The sequence below is a fragment of the Leptodactylus fuscus genome, chromosome 4, assembly GCF_031893055.1.
Source record: "Leptodactylus fuscus isolate aLepFus1 chromosome 4, aLepFus1.hap2, whole genome shotgun sequence".
In the NCBI taxonomy this organism is placed as follows: domain Eukaryota; kingdom Metazoa; phylum Chordata; class Amphibia; order Anura; family Leptodactylidae; genus Leptodactylus; species Leptodactylus fuscus.
Window position 1 is genome coordinate 50,030,086 of NC_134268.1, and position 18,106 is coordinate 50,048,191.

The window sequence follows — 18,106 nt, forward strand, 5'->3', positions numbered from 1 at the left end:
GAAAAACACGTGGCATTTTACAGTCACTGCAATGTGGATGGGATTCTGGCAAATCCCATCCACACATTGCAGAAAAATACTGTTGTGGTTTTGGAACTCGCAGCATGTCAATTATCCTAATGGAAATGCCAGCGGTTTCCCTATAGGTATAATGGAAACATAAAGTGCTGCGGGAAAAACCGCAATGTGTTGCCGCCACGGTTTTTCCTACAGAGCTTTTTGCTGCGGCCCGCTATGTGGGGCCTTACTGGGCCTGCACTTTACTGACACATGACAACAAATGTCCATACAACAGACTGAATAGATAAGCTTCAATGTGTATAGAGTTTCCATAGTATCTATAATATGGATGCTTTCAGTATACACATACAGTCCTATGAAAAAGTTTGGGCACCCCTATTAATCTTAATCATTTTTTGTTCTAAATATTTTGGTGTTTGCAGCAGCCATTTCAGTTTGATATATCTAATAACTGATGGATACAGTAATATTTCAGGATTGAAATGAGGTTTATTGTACTAACAGAAAATGTGCAATATGCATTAAACCAAAATTTGACCGGTGCAAAAGTATGGGCACCCTTATCATTTTATTGATTTGAATTCCCCTAACTACTTTTTACTGACTTACTGAAGCACAAAATTGGTTTTGTAACCTCAGTGAGCTTTGAACTTCATAGCCAGATGTATCCAATCATAAGAAAAGGTATTTAAGGTGGCCAATTGCAAGTTGATCTCCTATTTGAATCTCCTCTGAAGAGTGGCATCATGGGCTACTCAAAACAACTCTCAAATGATCTGAAAACAAAGATTGTTCAACATAGTTGTTCAGGGGAAGGATACAAAAAGTTGTCTCAGAGATTTAACCTGTCAGTTTCCACTGTGAGGAACATAGTAAGGAAATGGAAGACCATAGGGACAGTTCTTGTTAAGCCCAGAAGTGGCAGGCCAAGAAAAATATCAGAAAGGCAGAGAAGAAGAATGGTGAGAACAGTCAAGGACAATCCACAGACCACCTCCAAAGAGCTGCAGCATCATCTTGCTGCAGATGGTGTCACTGTGCATCGGTCAACTATACAGCGCACTTTGCACAAATAGAAGCTGTATGGGAGAGTGATGAGAAAGAAGCCGTTTCTGCAAGCATGCCACAAATAGAGTTGCCTGAGGTATGAAAAAGCACATTTGGACAAGGCAGCTTCATTTTGGAAACAAAAATTGAGTTGTTTGGTTATAAAAAAAGGCGTTATGCATGGCGTCCAAAAAGAAACAGCATTCCAAGAAAAACACATGCTACCCACTGTAAAATTTGGTGGAGGTTCCATCATGCTTTGGGGCTGTGTGGCCAATGCCGGCACCGGGAATCTTGTTAAAGTTGAGAGTCGCATGGATTCCACTCAGTATCAGCAGATTCTTGAGAATAATGTTCAAGAATCAGTGACGAAGTTGAAGTTACGCCGGGGTTGGATATTTCAGCAAGACAATGATCCAAAACACCGCTCCAAATCCTCAGGCATTCATGCAGAGGAACAATTACAATGTTCTGGAATGGCCATCCCAGTCCCCAGACCTGAATATCATTGAACATCTGTGGGATGATTTGAAGCGGGCTGTCCATGCTCGGCGACCATCTAACTTAACTGAACTTGAATTGTTTGTCCAAAATACCTTTATCCAGGATCCAGGAACTGATTAAAAGCTACAGGAAGCGACTAGAGGCTGTTATCTTTGCAAAAGGAGGATCTACTAAATATTAATGTCACTTTTCTGTTGAGGTGCCCATACTTTTGCACCGGTCAAATTTTGGTTTAATGCATATTGCACATTTTCTGTTAGTACAATAAACCTCATTTCAATCCTGAAATATTACTGTGTCCATCAGTTATTAGATATATCAAACTGGAATGGCTGTTATAAACACCAAAATATTTAGAACTAAAAATGATTAAGATTAATAGGGGTGCCCAAACTTTTTCATAGGACTGTATTATCCATACATCTGAAATCTCCGAGTTCCTTGAATGGATCTTATGTGTTAATGCCGAATAACTCTTTATTGTGTCTTGTTAATATTAAGAAGGTTGCTTATATATCAACTATTAGAAATGTGAAGATAATCTAAGACAGAAGTCTCTACCTTTGCTGCTCTAAGTGTTGTAAAATAAAAACTAGGCTCCTTTCACTTTTATTGATTTTCCAAGAACTGTCGTGCAAAAGTAGGGGCTGAATTAAAATTTGTAGACTCCTGATGTAGGATATAGAATTACTACATCGGTGCTGGTACTTGAGAATGCATTACATTTTAAAGGAAACCTGTCCCCAAGTACAAAATGCTGATTGTCACACCTCATTTCATTTCTGCTGTGCCCCTGAAGAGTTTGACTTTTATTTTAGAATCTGTTCAAAACTTATGGTGCCCCAAAGTTTGTATGTAAATGAGCTCTGATTCTCCAAGTGGGCGTTAACCAAACCTCCCAACTGTCCTGGATTCTGCAGGACATTCCCTGATTCGGGGTCTTGTCCCGAGGTCCTGGTCGGCAGGAGGTAAGTCCTGATATCAACTCATCTGCAGATGAGTTGAATACACAGGCGACAGAAGTAGGCGCTGTCACAGCTCAGCTTCTGCTTCACCACTGCTCTCCGGCTCCTTGAGATGTAGGCACGATGCGATGACATCACTCACATCGAGCCTACTACTCCATTAGTGAGACTGTACACAGAGCTGTGGGGGATCAAAGGAAGGTGAGTATCACTATTTTTTTATGTTAAACCTTGAGGGCAAATTGAGGGGTAATATAATGAAGGGGGCCCTTGGAACTAGGAGCAGATGAAGGGGGGGATGACGACTTGAAGCTAGGGGCAGACATGAAGGGGGGGGACATTAAACTGGGGCAGAGATGGAGAGGGGGATGTGAAACTGGGGACAAAGATGGAGAGGAACATGAAACTGGGGGTAGATGAAGGGGGCTCTTAAACTGGGGTGGATATTAAGGGGGACATTAAACTGGGGACAACTAGAGGGGGACATTAAACATGGGAGTAGCTGAAGGGGGACCTGTCTGCCTCTAGTTTCCCCCAATTTAATGTCACCCTCCAGCTACCCCTACAGTTTAATGTCCCCTGCCAGCTTCCCGAGTTTAATGTCCCCCTCTAGTTGTCCCCAGTTTAATGTCCCACTTCAGCTGCAATTAATTTATTGCCCCCCTCCAACTACTCCCACTATTTAATGTCCCCCTCCAGCTGCTCCAGTTTCATGTTCCCCTCTAATTTCAGGAGAGGGACTTAATACTGTGGGGCAGGGAACATTATAGGGAAGGAAACATTATAAAGTGGGGACATAGGATTATATTGTGTGGGGGCACATGAAAAATGAATGAGAATGGGTGGAGTCAATGTAAAAATGGGTGGGGCTAATTGTAACCTCTTTCTGTTCCTCGAAAGTTAGGAGGTATGCAGTAACCTTTTGTCTATCTCTGAGAAAATAAAAAGTTACCAACCACTTGGAGAACAAGAGCTAATGTACACATAACCTTCCCGGGCCACATGTTTTGAGCAGGTGGATGGATTGTAAAAACCCGATAAATTATATTGAGGGGCACAGCGCCAGTCTAATGATGTTTGGCATTTAGCATTGTGTACTTGATGACAGCTCATCTTTTAACAACTTCCCCTCACTGACTTACCCCCCTTCCCCTTGGAATTTAATATGTATGTTGTGCAGACATCGTGCAGCTGTCCCGGATTCGGAGCTCCATTATTTTACACTGTATCAAAAATCAACTTTTGTCATTATGGAACTTAGAAATTTTTTTTAAGTAATAACTTGTTTTCCTTGAGCAGAGTACCGTGCATGTTTGTGGGCCGATACCAGTCATTGAACACCTGGAATTGTCAGGCAGCCTTGTCTTACTCCATAAATACAAAAGAATAGTATATAGATGTAAAAATAAGAATGTAACAAAACTCACCCTAACTATGAGCAGATGGGTAAATGCCCACACCATGAAATAGACATCAGCCATCATATGCTATTTATTAATTCTGCTCCTCAGTATTTTCCATGTTTACGTAGTTGTCTCAATACTGAAGTTGCAAAATACTAAACATGGCCATAAACCTTCAAGAGTTATAAGAAGAACAGCTATAACCTTATCATACACATTTACCCTTTATTTAGCTTACTTTTACAATGCCAACATATTCCACAGTATTACTCACACAAACCTGAGAACATACAAACTCCTTGGAGATGTTGTCCTTGGACATATTCGAACCCAGGACTTCAGCAGAGCAAGGCTACAGTGTAACACTGCTTGGCCAAATGTACATGAACACCAAACGGCCCAAGGGGAGGAAGATGCTACCATGACATCTCTAGTGGCAACTTATCTCCATTATGGGCAAAGGATTGGGTATTTAGAAATTCAATATGTTCAATGCCATTTCCTTACATCTGCCAACAAACCTCTCCTGGACATGAGGGCCCAACATCCAGCACTATCACCAATCTGCTGGTATTGGAAGATGTGGCTGCCAGAAACAGTGCAGTATATGGAAGTATACACCGCTCAGTGCAATGTACGTATAATGGTCATGCTTAGAGAACCAATGTAGTTTGTTGTGAAATGTATCAGAGTGAGCTAAGTTCTTCAACACCTCCGGGGCAAGTGTATCATATATTAGTAATACTGCCACTTTTATATTATGTCTATGTGATGTTCAAAGTACACACGAAATTATGAAACAAGTTGAAAGGACTTCATGTGCATCACCTAATGCCATAAAAAAGCAATGTTAGGGTGCATTCACACTGAGTAAACGCTAGCTTATTCTGAACGTAAAACACGTTCAGAATAAGCGGCGTCTAAAGCAGCTCCATTCATTTCTATGGGAGCGGGGATACGAGCGCTCCCCATAGAAATGAATGGGCTGCTTCTTTCACTCCGTGCAGTCCCATTGAAGTGAATGGGGAGTGCCGGCGTGTACGCTCCGGCATGAGCAGAGCTTGCCGTATACACCAGCACTCCCCATTCACTTCAATGGGACTGCACGGAGTGAAAGAAGCAGCCCATTCATTTCTATGGGGAGCGCTCGTATCCCAGCTCCCATAGAAATGAATGGAGCTGCTTTAGACGCCGCTTATTCTGAACGTGTTTTACGTTCAGAATAAGCTAGCGTTTACTCAGTGTGAATTCACCCTAAAGCTTAAAGGGGTTGTCCCATCACAAGAATCCTATCTATACTGCTAGTTTATGTGGATATAAGACTTTTCCTAAATGCATTGCTTTATCAAAACTGCTTTGTTTGGCGGTTATCTTAATTTATTCACTTCATTGTTTACACTCCATTTCTATGGCCCTTGGGATTATCTGCTCATTTGTCAAGTGATGTAGCTGCCTGCTCTCAGGGGGGGAGGGAGGGGCTGGGAGCAGCTCTGAGCTGTTTGAGAAGCTCCGCTACTTAAATGACACAGATAGGGGAGGTGAGAGCTCCGGGATTTCTGAGCTCTTATCAGTCGGTTTAATTGAATTTGGCTGATAAGGGCTGAGATAGGGAGTCTGTTACCTCTGTATGTAATGCAAACTGACTCAAATCCAGCTCTGCTACATCAGCTTCACACTGTGGCAATTAATTTACAACCAATCCCGTGCAAGTGAAACCCCGCCCACCTATGTGCCGAGAAAAGCAGGAAGTGAAGAGAGCACAACAGCCTGCAGGTTGGTGAACAAGCGTCATGGGAATACCCCTTTAAGCTAGGTCCACATCTGCACTACCATTCCGCTTGAAAAATGTGGAGAGAAAGTATTGCAGGCGGGACTTTTCTCTCCGCATTTTTCGGGTGGAAACCCAGCAGACCTCATTATAGTCTATGGGGCCGCCCGTGGGTTTCTGCAGGTAACTGCTTTTTAAGCGGTTTGTTTTTGGGGTCCCCAAGAGGAACCGAAAAACAGAAATCTGACCAAGAGTGTGAACCTAGTGAAGGCCCTACGTAGCGAAACGCAGCAAAAAAACATCAAAAAAAAAAAACACTGCAGAATAAAGTGGCAGAGATGCATTGTGGTTTTTTTTTTCCACATTTTTCATTGCATTTTTCTATGGAAATCGCCAGTTTTTCCAAAGGTATAATTGACAATTTTCTTTCCATCAAATGTAATAGAAATTCCAAACAGAGGTGAAGACAAAGTTAATGATTGATTAGAGATGAGCGAACACTAAAATGTTCGAGGTTCGAAATTCGAATCGAACAGCCGCTCAATGATCGTGTGTTCGAACGGGTTTCGAACCCCATTATAGTCTATGGGGAACATATACTCGTTAAGGGGGAAACCCAAATCCGTGTCTGGAGGGTCACCAAGTCCACTATGACACCACAGGAAATGATGCCAACACCTCTGGAATGACACTGGGACAGCAGGGGAAGCATGTCTGGGGGCATCTAACACACCAAAGACCCTCTATTACCCCAACATCACAGCCTAACAACTACACACTTTACACACTCAATACCACCTCTCTGACAGTAGGAAAACACCTTGAAACATGTGTATTTGGCACTTGCAGTGAGGAGAGCTTGTCACCAGCAGTGAATTTGGCCCTTGTAGTAAGTTGAGGTTGGCACCAACATTTGTTTTGAAAATCAGGGTGGATTGAGCCTCTAACCAGCAGAGTTTGGGCAAATTCATGGTGGAGGGAGCCTCTAAAAACCCCAGTTTGGACCAATTCATGGTGGAGGGAGCCTCTAAAAACCCCAGTTTGGACCAATTCATGGTGGAGGGAGCCTCTAAAAAACCCAGTTTGGACCAATTCATGGTGGAGGGAGCCTCTAAACAGCCCAGTTTGGACCAATTCATGGTGGAGGGAGCCTCTAAACAGCCCAGTTTGGGCAAATTCATGGTGGAGGGAGCCTCTAACCAGCCCAGTTTGGGCAAATTCATGGTGGAGGGAGCCTCTAAAAACCCCCGTTTGGACCAATTCATGGTGGAGGGAGCCTCTAAACAGCCCAGTTTGGGCAAATTCATGGTGGAGGGAGCCTCTAACCAGCCCAGTTTGGACCAATTCATGGTGGAGGGAGCCTCTAAAAACCCCAGTTTGGACCAATTCATGGTGGAGGGAGCCTCTAAAAACCCCAGTTTGGACCAATTCATGGTGGAGGGAGCCTCTAAAAACCCCAGTTTGGACCAATTCATGCTGGAGGGAGCCTCTAAACAGCCCAGTTTGGGCAAATTCATGGTGGAGGGAGCCTCTAAAAACCCCAGTTTGGACCAATTCATGGTGGAGGGAGCCTCTAAAACCCCCAATTTGGACCAATTCATGGTGGAAGGAGCCTCTAAACAGCCCAGTTTGGGCAAATTCATGGTGGAGGGAGCCTCTAAAAACCCCAGTTTGGACCAATTCATGGTGGAGGGAGCCTCTAAAAAACCCAGTTTGGACCAATTCATGGTGGAGGGAGCCTCTAAACAGCCCAGTTTGGGCAAATTCATGGTGGAGGGAGCCTCTAAAAACCCCAGTTTGGACCAATTCATGGTGGAGGGAGCCTCTAAAAACCCCAGTTTGGACCAATTCATGGTGGAGGGAGCCTCTAAAAACCCCAGTTTGGACCAATTCATGGTGGAGGGAGCCTCTAAAAAACCCAGTTTGGACCAATTCATGGTGGAGGGAGCCTCTAACCAGCCCAGTTTGGACCAATTCATGGTGGAGGGAGCCTCTAAAAACCCCAGTTTGGACCAATTCATGGTGGAGGGAGCCTCTAAAAACCCCAGTTTGGACCAATTCATGGTGGAGGGAGCCTCTAAAAACCCCAATTTGGACCAATTCATGGTGGAGGGAGCCTCTAAAAACCCCAATTTGGACCAATTCATGGTGGAGGGAGCCTCTAACCAGCCCAGTTTGGACCAATTCATGGTGGAGGGAGCCTCTAACCAGCCCAGTTTGGGCAAATTCATGGTGGAGGGAGCCTCTAAAAACCCCAATTTGGACCAATTCATGGTGGAGGGAGCCTCTAAACAGCCCAGTTTGGGCAAATTCATGGTGGAGGGAGCCTCTAAAAACCCCAGTTTGGACCAATTCATGGTGGAGGGAGCCTCTAAAAACCCCAGTTTGGACCAATTCATGGTGGAGGGAGCCTCTAAAAAACCCAGTTTGGACCAATTCATGGTGGAGGGAGCCTCTAAACAGCCCAGTTTGGGCAAATTCATGGTGGAGGGAGCCTCTAAAAACCCCAGTTTGGACCAATTCATGGTGGAGGGAGCCTCTAAAAACCCCAGTTTGGACCAATTCATGGTGGAGGGAGCCTCTAAAAACCCCAGTTTGGACCAATTCATGGTGGAGGGAGCCTCTAAAAAACCCAGTTTGGACCAATTCATGGTGGAGGGAGCCTCTAAACAGCCCAGTTTGGGCAAATTCATGGTGGAGGGAGCCTCTAAAAACCCCAGTTTGGACCAATTCATGGTGGAGGGAGCCTCTAAAAACCCCAGTTTGGACCAATTCATGGTGGAGGGAGCCTCTAAAAACCCCAGTTTGGACCAATTCATGGTGGAGGGAGCCTCTAAAAAACCCAGTTTGGACCAATTCATGGTGGAGGGAGCCTCTAACCAGCCCAGTTTGGACCAATTCATGGTGGAGGGAGCCTCTAAACAGCCCAGTTTGGGCAAATTCATGGTGGAGGGAGCCTCTAACCAGCCCAGTTTGGACCAATTCATGGTGGAGGGAGCCTCTAAAAACCCCAGTTTGGACCAATTCATGGTGGAGGGAGCCTCTAAACAACCCAGTTTGGGCAAATTCATGGTGGAGGGAGCCTCTAAAAACCCCAGTTTGGACCAATTCATGGTGGAGGGAGCCTCTAAAAACCCCAATTTGGACCAATTCATGGTGGAGGGAGCCTCTAAACAGCCCAGTTTGGGCAAATTCATGGTGGAGGGAGCCTCTAAAAACCCCAGTTTGGACCAATTCATGGTGGAGGGAGCCTCTAAAAACCCCAGTTTGGACCAATTCATGGTGGAGGGAGCCTCTAAAAAACCCAGTTTGGACCAATTCATGGTGGAGGGAGCCTCTAAACAGCCCAGTTTGGGCAAATTCATGGTGGAGGGAGCCTCTAAAAACCCCAGTTTGGACCAATTCATGGTGGAGGGAGCCTCTAAAAACCCCAGTTTGGACCAATTCATGGTGGAGGGAGCCTCTAAAAACCCCAGTTTGGACCAATCCATGGTGGAGGGAGCCTCTAAAAAACCCAGTTTGGACCAATTCATGGTGGAGGGAGCCTCTAACCAGCCCAGTTTGGACCAATTCATGGTGGAGGGAGCCTCTAAAAACCCCAGTTTGGACCAATTCATGGTGGAGGGAGCCTCTAAAAACCCCAATTTGGACCAATTCATGGTGGAGGGAGCCTCTAAAAACCCCAATTTGGACCAATTCATGGTGGAGGGAGCCTCTAACCAGCCCAGTTTGGACCAATTCATGGTGGAGGGAGCCTCTAACCAGCCCAGTTTGGGCAAATTCATGGTGGAGGGAGCCTCTAAAAACCCCAATTTGGACCAATTCATGGTGGAGGGAGCCTCTAAACAGCCCAGTTTTGGCAAATTCATGGTGGAGGGAGCCTCTAAAAACCCCAGTTTGGACCAATTCATGGTGGAGGGAGCCTCTAACCAGCCCAGTTTGGGCAAATTCATGGTGGAGGGAGCCTCTAACCAGCAGAGTTGTGGGAAAGCAGGGTGGAGGGAGCCTCTAACCAGCAGAGTTGGGGGAAATCATGTTGGAGGGAGCCTAGTATTAGCAGAATTGTGCAACGCTTATGGTGGATGAGTATGAGGATGCGGAGGAATTGGAGAGGTTGAGTACAGACATGGAGTTTCATGTTGGGGTGCTTTACACACGTGAGCACAAAAATGAAGGCTCTATCCAGTGGTGGTTCATTTTTATCAAAGTGAGCCGGTCGGCACTCTCAGCTGACAGACGGGTGCGCTTGTCAGTGATGATGCCACCGGCTGCACTGAACACCCTCTCAGATAGGACGCTGGCGGCAGGACAGGACAGCACCTCCAAGGCATATAGGGCAAGTTCAAGCCACAGGTCCAACTTCGACACCCAATACATGTAGGGCGCAGAGGGGTCGGAGAGGACAGGGCTGTGGTCGGAAAGGTATTCCCGCAACATGCGCCTATACTTCTCACGCCTGGTGACACTAGGACCCTCTGTGGCGGCACTTTGGCGAGGGGGTGCCATCAAGGTGTCCCAGACCTTAGACAGTGTGCCCCTCGTTTGTGTGGACCGGTGAGAACTTGGTCGCCTACTGGAGGAACTGTCCTCCCTGCCGCCAACGTCACATGCTGGAAACATCTCCATCATATTCTGCACCAATTGCCTGTGGCAAGCATTGATGCGATTGGCCCTCCCCTCTACCGGAATAAAAGACGAGATGTTGTTTTTATACCGGGGGTCAAGGATAGCAAAGATCCAGTACTGGTTGTCCTCCATGATTTTGACAATACGCTTGTCGGTTGTAAAGCACCCCAACATGAACTCAGCCATGTCTGCCACAGTGTTAGTTGGCATGACTCCTCTGGCCCCACCGGAAAGTTCAATCTCCATTTCCTCCTCATCCTCCATGTCTACCCATCCGCGCTGCAACAATGGGACGATTCGAAGTTGCCCGGAAGCCTCCTGTATCACCATCACATCATCGGACAACTCTTCTTCCTCCTCCTCCTCCTCCTCCTCCTCCTCCTCCATTAAACGCGATGAAGCGGACAGATGTGTGGACCTACTCTCCAGCTGTGACGGATCGGATGCTATCCCTGACTCCTCTGTGTGATCTGAGTTATCCCTGATGTCAATCAGGGATTCTCTCAGAACACACAAGAGCGGGATTGTAAGGCTCACCATCGCATCCTCAGAGCTCACCCTCCTTGTGGACTCCTCAAACACCCGTAGGATGTCACAAAGGTCTCTCATCCATGGCCACTCATGGATGAGAAACTGAGGCAGCTGACTTTGTGGCACCCTAGGGTTTTGTAGCTGGTATTCCATCAAAGGTCTCTGCTGCTCAACCACTCTATTCAACATCTGAAACGTTGAGTTCCAGCGTGTGGGGACGTCGCACAAAAGCTGGTGTTGTGGCACATGCAGGCGTTGCTGGAGAGATTTTAAGCTAGCAGCGGCTACTGTCGACTTGCGAAAGTGGGCGCACATGCGCCGCACTTTCACCAGTAGCTCTGGAACATTGGGGTAGCTCTTTAGGAAACGTTGCACCACTAGGTTGAAGACGTGGGCCAGGCATGGAACATGGAGTTCGGCAAGCTCCAGAGCTGCTACCAGGTTCCGGCCGTTATCACAAACGACCATGCCTGGGCCCAGGTGCAGCGGCTCAAACCATATTGCCGTCTCATCGAGGAGGGCATCCCTCACCTCGGAGGCAGTGTGCTGTCTGTCCCCCAAGCTGATCAGCTTCAGCACAGCCTGCTGACGTCTACCAACGCCAGTGCTGCAACGTTTCCAGCTCGTAGCTGGGGTCAATCTAACAGCAGAGGAGGAGGCGGTGGAGGAGGCGGTGGCGGAGGAGGAGGCGGTAGAGGAGGAGGAGGAGGGGGGTGTTCTTCTCGTGTCCCTGCCAGGAATGTTAGGCGGGGAGACGAGGTACACCGGGCCAGTTTGGGAAGCAGTCCCAGCCTCAACTACATTCACCCAGTGTGCCGTCAGTGAAATGTAGCGTCCCTGTCCGCATGCACTTGTCCACGCGTCGGTGGTCAAGTGGACCTTTGTGCAAAGCGCGGAACTAAGGGCCCGCCTGATGTTGAGTGACACGTGCTGGTGCAAGGCGGGGACGGCACACCGGGAGAAGTAGTGACGGCTAGGGACGGCATAGCGAGGTGCCGCAGTTGCCATCAGGTCCAGGAAGGCGGGAGTTTCAACAAGCCGGAACGCCAACATCTCCTGGGCCAGCAGTTTAGCGATGTTGGCGTTCAAGGCTTGCGCGTGTGGGTGGTTAGCAGTGTATTTCTGCCGCCGCTCCAATGTCTGAGAGATGGTGGGTTGTTGTAAAGAAGCGCCTGATGGTGCCTTTGATGGTGCAGGAGAAGGAGATAAGACAGGAACAGGGGAGGATGAGGGAGAAGTCAACAAAGTGGCGGAGGCAGATGAAGTGGTGTCCTGGCTCGTCCTCTGGAGTGCATCGCCAGCACAGTCAGCAGTGGCAGTGGCAGAGGCAGAGGCAGTGGCAGAGGCAGTGGCAGTGGCATGAACGGCAGGCGGCCTTTGTCCTGCCGTTGCTGCCTGCCACTGATTCCAGTGCTTGGATTCCAAATGACGGCGCATTGAAGTGGTGGACAGGTTGCTCTTCTCAGAACCCCTAATCAATTTCGAGAGGCAAATTGTGCAGACAACACTCTATCTGTCCTCGGCGCATTCCTTGAAAAAACTCCACACCTTCGAGAAACGTGCCCTCGAGGTGGGAGTTTTTCGGGGCTGGGTACGAACTGGAACATCTTGGGAGATTCCGGGTGTGGCCTGGCTTCGCCTAAGCTGCTGACCTCTGCTTCTGCCTCTAGCTACCCTTTTTGGTGCTGCACTTGCCTCAACATCCACACTACTTTCCCCGCTTGACATCCCCCCTGTCCAGGTCGGGTCAGTGTCCTCATCATCCACCACTTCCTCTTCCAACTCCTGTCTCATCTCCTCCTCCCGCACAATGCGCCGGTCAACTGGATGCCCTGACGGCAACTGCGTCACATCATCGTCGATGAGGGTGGGTTGCTGGTCATCCACCACCAAATCGAACGGAGATGGAGGAGACTCTAGTGTTTGAGCATCTGGACACAGATGCTCCTCTGTTAGGTTCGTGGAATCGTGACGTGGAGAGGCAGGTTGAGGGACAATGAAAGGAGCGGAGAACAGCTCTGGGGAGCAGGGACAGTTGGGGTTATTATTCTGTGAAGCTTGGGAATTTTGGGAGGAAGGAGGACAAGACTGTTGGGTAATAGGAGGAGAGGAGGCAGAGTCTGACTGGCTGCTGGACAATGTGCTGTAAGCGTTCTCTGACAGCCATTGCAAGACCTGTTCCTGGTTCTCGGGCCTACTAAGGTTTGTACCCTGCAGTTTAGTTAATGTGGCAAGCAACCCTGGCACTGTGGAGTGGCGCAATGCTTGCTGCCCCACAGGAGTAGGCACGGGACGCCCTGTGGCTTCACTGCTACCTTGCTCCCCAGAACCATTCCCCCGACCTCGCCCACGGCCTCGTCCACGTCCCTTTCCGGGAGCCTTGCGCATTTTGAATTCCCAGTTAGAAATTGGCACTATATACCAGTAGCAAAAATTGTGGGTGCACGTAACCCCAATATATTCTTTGAATTCCCAGTCAGACAATGGCACTATATACCAGTAGCAAGAAATGAGGGTATTTATAACCCCAATATATTCTTTGAATTACCAGTCAGAAACTGGCACTATATGGCAGTAGCAAGAAATGAGGGTATTTATAACCCCAATATATTCTTTGAATTCCCAGTCAGACAATGGCACTGTATACCAGTAGTAAAAATTGTGGGTGCACGTAACCCCAATATATTCTTTGAATTACCAGTCAGAAACTGGCACTATATGGCAGTAGCAAGAAATGAGGGTATTTGTAACCCCAATATATTCTTTGAATTCCCAGTCAGAAACTGGCACTGTATACCAGTAGTAAAAATTGTGGGTGCACGTAACCCCAATATATTCTTTGAATTCCCAGTCAGACAATGGCACTATATACCAGTAGCAAGAAATGAGGGTATTTATAACCCCAATATATTCTTTGAATTCCCAGTCAGAAACTGGCACTATATGGCAGTAGCAAGAAATGAGGGTATTTATAACCCCAATATATTCTTTGAATTCCCAGTCAGACAATGGCACTGTATACCAGTAGTAAAAATTGTGGGTGCACGTAACCCCAATATATTCTTTGAATTACCAGTCAGAAACTGGCACTATATGGCAGTAGCAAGAAATGAGGGTATTTGTAACCCCAATATATTCTTTGAATTACCAGTCAGAAACTGGCACTATATGGCAGTAGCAAGAAATGAGGGTATTTGTAACCCCAATATATTCTTTGAATTCCCAGTCAGAAACTGGCACTGTATACCAGTAGTAAAAATTGTGGGTGCACGTAACCCCAATATATTCTTTGAATTCCCAGTCAGACAATGGCACTATATACCAGTAGCAAGAAATGAGGGTATTTATAACCCCAATATATTCTTTGAATTACCTGTCAGAAACTGGCACTATATGGCAGTAGCAAGAAATGAGGGTATTTGTAACCCCAATATATTCTTTGAATTCCCAGTCAGAAACTGGCACTGTATACCAGTAGTAAAAATTGTGGGTGCACGTAACCCCAATATATTCTTTGAATTCCCAGTCAGACAATGGCACTATATACCAGTAGCAAGAAATGAGGGTATTTATAACCCCAATATATTCTTTGAATTCCCAGTCAGACAATGGCACTGTATACCAGTAGCAAGAAATGAGGGTATTTATAACCCCAATATATTCTTTGAATTCCCAGTCAGAAACTGGCACTATATGGCAGTAGCAAGAAATGAGGGTATTTATAACCCCAATATATTCTTTGAATTCCCAGTCAGACAATGGCACTGTATACCAGTAGTAAAAATTGTGGGTGCACGTAACCCCAATATATTCTTTGAATTACCAGTCAGAAACTGGCACTATATGGCAGTAGCAAGAAATGAGGGTATTTGTAACCCCAATATATTCTTTGAATTCCCAGTCAGAAACTGGCACTGTATACCAGTAGTAAAAATTGTGGGTGCACGTAACCCCAATATATTCTTTGAATTACCAGTCAGAAACTGGCACTATATGGCAGTAGCAAGAAATGAGGGTATTTGTAACCCCAATATATTCTTTGAATTCCCAGTCAGAAACTGGCACTGTATACCAGTAGTAAAAATTGTGGGTGCACGTAACCCCAATATATTCTTTGAATTCCCAGTCAGAAACTGGCACTATATGGCAGTAGCAAGAAATGAGGGTATTTATAACCCCAATATATTCTTTGAATTCCCAGTCAGACAATGGCACTGTATACCAGTAGTAAAAATTGTGGGTGCACGTAACCCCAATATATTCTTTGAATTACCAGTCAGAAACTGGCACTATATGGCAGTAGCAAGAAATGAGGGTATTTGTAACCCCAATATATTCTTTGAATTCCCAGTCAGAAACTGGCACTGTATACCAGTAGTAAAAATTGTGGGTGCACGTAACCCCAATATATTCTTTGAATTCCCAGTCAGACAATGGCACTATATACCAGTAGCAAGAAATGAGGGTATTTATAACCCCAATATATTCTTTGAATTACCAGTCAGAAACTGGCACTATATGGCAGTAGCAAGAAATGAGGGTATTTGTAACCCCAATATATTCTTTGAATTCCCAGTCAGAAACTGGCACTGTATACCAGTAGTAAAAATTGTGGGTGCACGTAACCCCCAATATATTCTTTGAATTACCAGTCAGAAACTGGCACTATATGGCAGTAGCAAGAAATGAGGGTATTTGTAACCCCAATATATTCTTTGAATTCCCAGTCAGAAACTGGCACTGTATACCAGTAGTAAAAATTGTGGGTGCACGTAACCCCAATATATTTTTTGAATTCCCAGTCAGACAATGGCACTATATACCAGTAGCAAGAAATGAGGGTATTTATAACCCCAATATATTCTTTGAATTCCCAGTCAGAAACTGGCACTGTATACCAGTAGTAAAAATTGTGGGTGCACGTAACCCCAATATATTCTTTGAATTCCCAGTCAGACAATGGCACTATATGGCAGTAGCAAAAATAGTGGGTGTATATAGCCCCAATTCTATTGCTAGGGGACTTGCAGGGTATTTCTGGGGTGAAGGTGGGGGGGCACACCGTTGGAATGGGTATCGGGGGTATATATCGGGTATACGGGAATACACTGACAGTGTATTCCATTCAGGATCCTGGGAAAGCTGGGTTGCGGCGATTGAGCCCGTCAGTGCCATGTTACACTGACAAGCTTCTCCCTGGAATTTAGCTCTTACAAGAGCTGTTGTGGTTGTCTTCTCCTTCCTATCCTAGCCTGTCCCTGCCTACCCAGAATCTAAGCCCTAGCTAGCTGGACGGAAACCTCCGTCCTCGGTGAATTGCAAGCTCAGAATGACGCGAACCTGGGCGGCGCTGTTCTTTTAAATTAGAGGTCACATGTTTTCGGCAGCCAATGGGTTTTGCCTACTTTTCTCAACGTCACCGGTGTCGTAGTTCCTGTCCCACCTACCCTGCGCTGTTATTGGAGCAAAAAAGGCGCCAGGGAAGGTGGGAGGGGAATCGAGTAATGGCGCACTTTACCACGCGGTGTTCGATTCGATTCGAACATGCCGAACAGCCTAATATCCGATCGAGCATGAGTTCGATAGAACACTGTTCGCTCATCTCTATGATTGATGGCTGCCGTACCGCTCACACTTCTACTGAGCCATTTTTAGAGTCCCATAACACACTAAAGTGATACGAGTTCAGTTAAGCAAAACTGCAGGAGGTCTGGGCATTGCAGTCATAATGAGAGCATCACTTGGCGCATACTCCGATAACACAATAGGTTGTTTTACCTAGGACTACATCACTTGGCGCATACTCCGATAACACAATAGGTTGTTTTAACTAGGACTGCATCACTTTGCGCATACTCCAATAACACAATAGGTTGTTTTACCTAGGACTGCAGGTAAATTTACTGCACAGAGTTAGGCTAAGTTCTGTCGAGATCTTGCCTTCTGTTATAGGAACAAATAAAATGAAATCTCGATGGGGCAGGTCCATAATAAGATGGACACAACCAGACCTAGATGGACCACATTGTCTATAATGGAGTCCATCATCGTGATTTCTGTTATGATATCCATCATTATGGTTTCTGTATTGGCATCTCAAGTCGGTGACAGAGGTTAAGAAAGGAACCTCCAGCACAGATGCGTACATAGCCTTATTACACTGTGTTCACATCTGCCTTTTACTATCCTTTCTTCTAGTTCATTACAGGACGGAAAAACGGATAGAATGGAAAAACAGACAGCAACGGACAGACACAAACAGATCCCAAGGGACTCCATTGACTATAATACAGTCCTTCAGGTGTCCACTGTTTTTTTTACTGAAATCACCAGCCAAAAAACTTGGGTTTAAAGAACTTTTTTATCCGACAGCGTCTGAAACAGGTTATTTTTTGGACTGTTTACTATGGAGAATTGTGCTAGAACAAATATACAATGATTCTATTATTGCATTGTGTAAACGTACATATACAGATGACGCGAATATAGATGTATACCGCACTCTTTAAAGATCTTGGCTCTACTGTATATTATCATGGATATAGATTGCAAAGTTAAAGCCCTGTTACAGATTAAGTAAATTCGCCCTATTCTAAAATCCAAGAAGATCCCTTTAAATGACAAATACGACTCTACTACATCAGTAACAAGTGCAATATCTTAGCATACAGCTCATGACTGAGTGTCAGTAAACAGTAAGTGTTCTTACCCTGCATAACGGTTGTTGTACAAGTGGCAATAGCCGGACAGCAGCCAAGTCTGGGAGAAAAGGTAGAGATGAATGAGCTGTGATAGTTTCCATGTGAGCTCCATCTTGACACAGTGCTGGGTCGGAGGAGTTCCCGCTTTATACATCCATATCATCCACACAAGAGACTGTTATTGTGTTGCTGTGGGGAGTTGAGCGCAGCAGCTGTGGAGTTTGTTCCAGCAGCAGGATGTATGGGTGACAGTCCTGGGAGGCTCTGCACTTCTCTGCACTGGGGTGAGGATATTTAGTGTTCTGTCACTCAGCCAGGATTAGCACTCTACACAAGGGAGGAGGGGGTCTAGGTCACATGTGAAGGAGAAACAGCTGCCCCTCCCTGTACAGGACCTCACTTACCTGGACAAGTCATGCTGCAAATGTCTGTACAATCCACATGGATACAAGCAGTCACAGCCCAGAGGATATTATGTCTGATCCCAAATCTCTACTTGTTAAAGTGTCCTGCACAGTCCGTGGACTGATTCTAAAAAAT

The 18,106-nt window shown here is 46.1% G+C and overlaps 1 protein-coding gene across 1 annotated transcript in view; it reads right to left on the minus strand.

The window, feature by feature from the left end:
- CPA6 (carboxypeptidase A6) overlaps nucleotides 1-17,857 on the minus strand; it is a 133,511-nt gene extending 115,654 nt beyond the window's left edge. The window contains exon 1 of the mRNA XM_075270442.1: nucleotides 17,575-17,857. Coding sequence (XP_075126543.1) covers nucleotides 17,575-17,729 — 155 coding nt within the window. The 5' untranslated portion in view covers nucleotides 17,730-17,857. The remainder of the gene's footprint in view (nucleotides 1-17,574) is intronic.
- Between the last annotated feature and the right edge of the window lie 249 nt (nucleotides 17,858-18,106).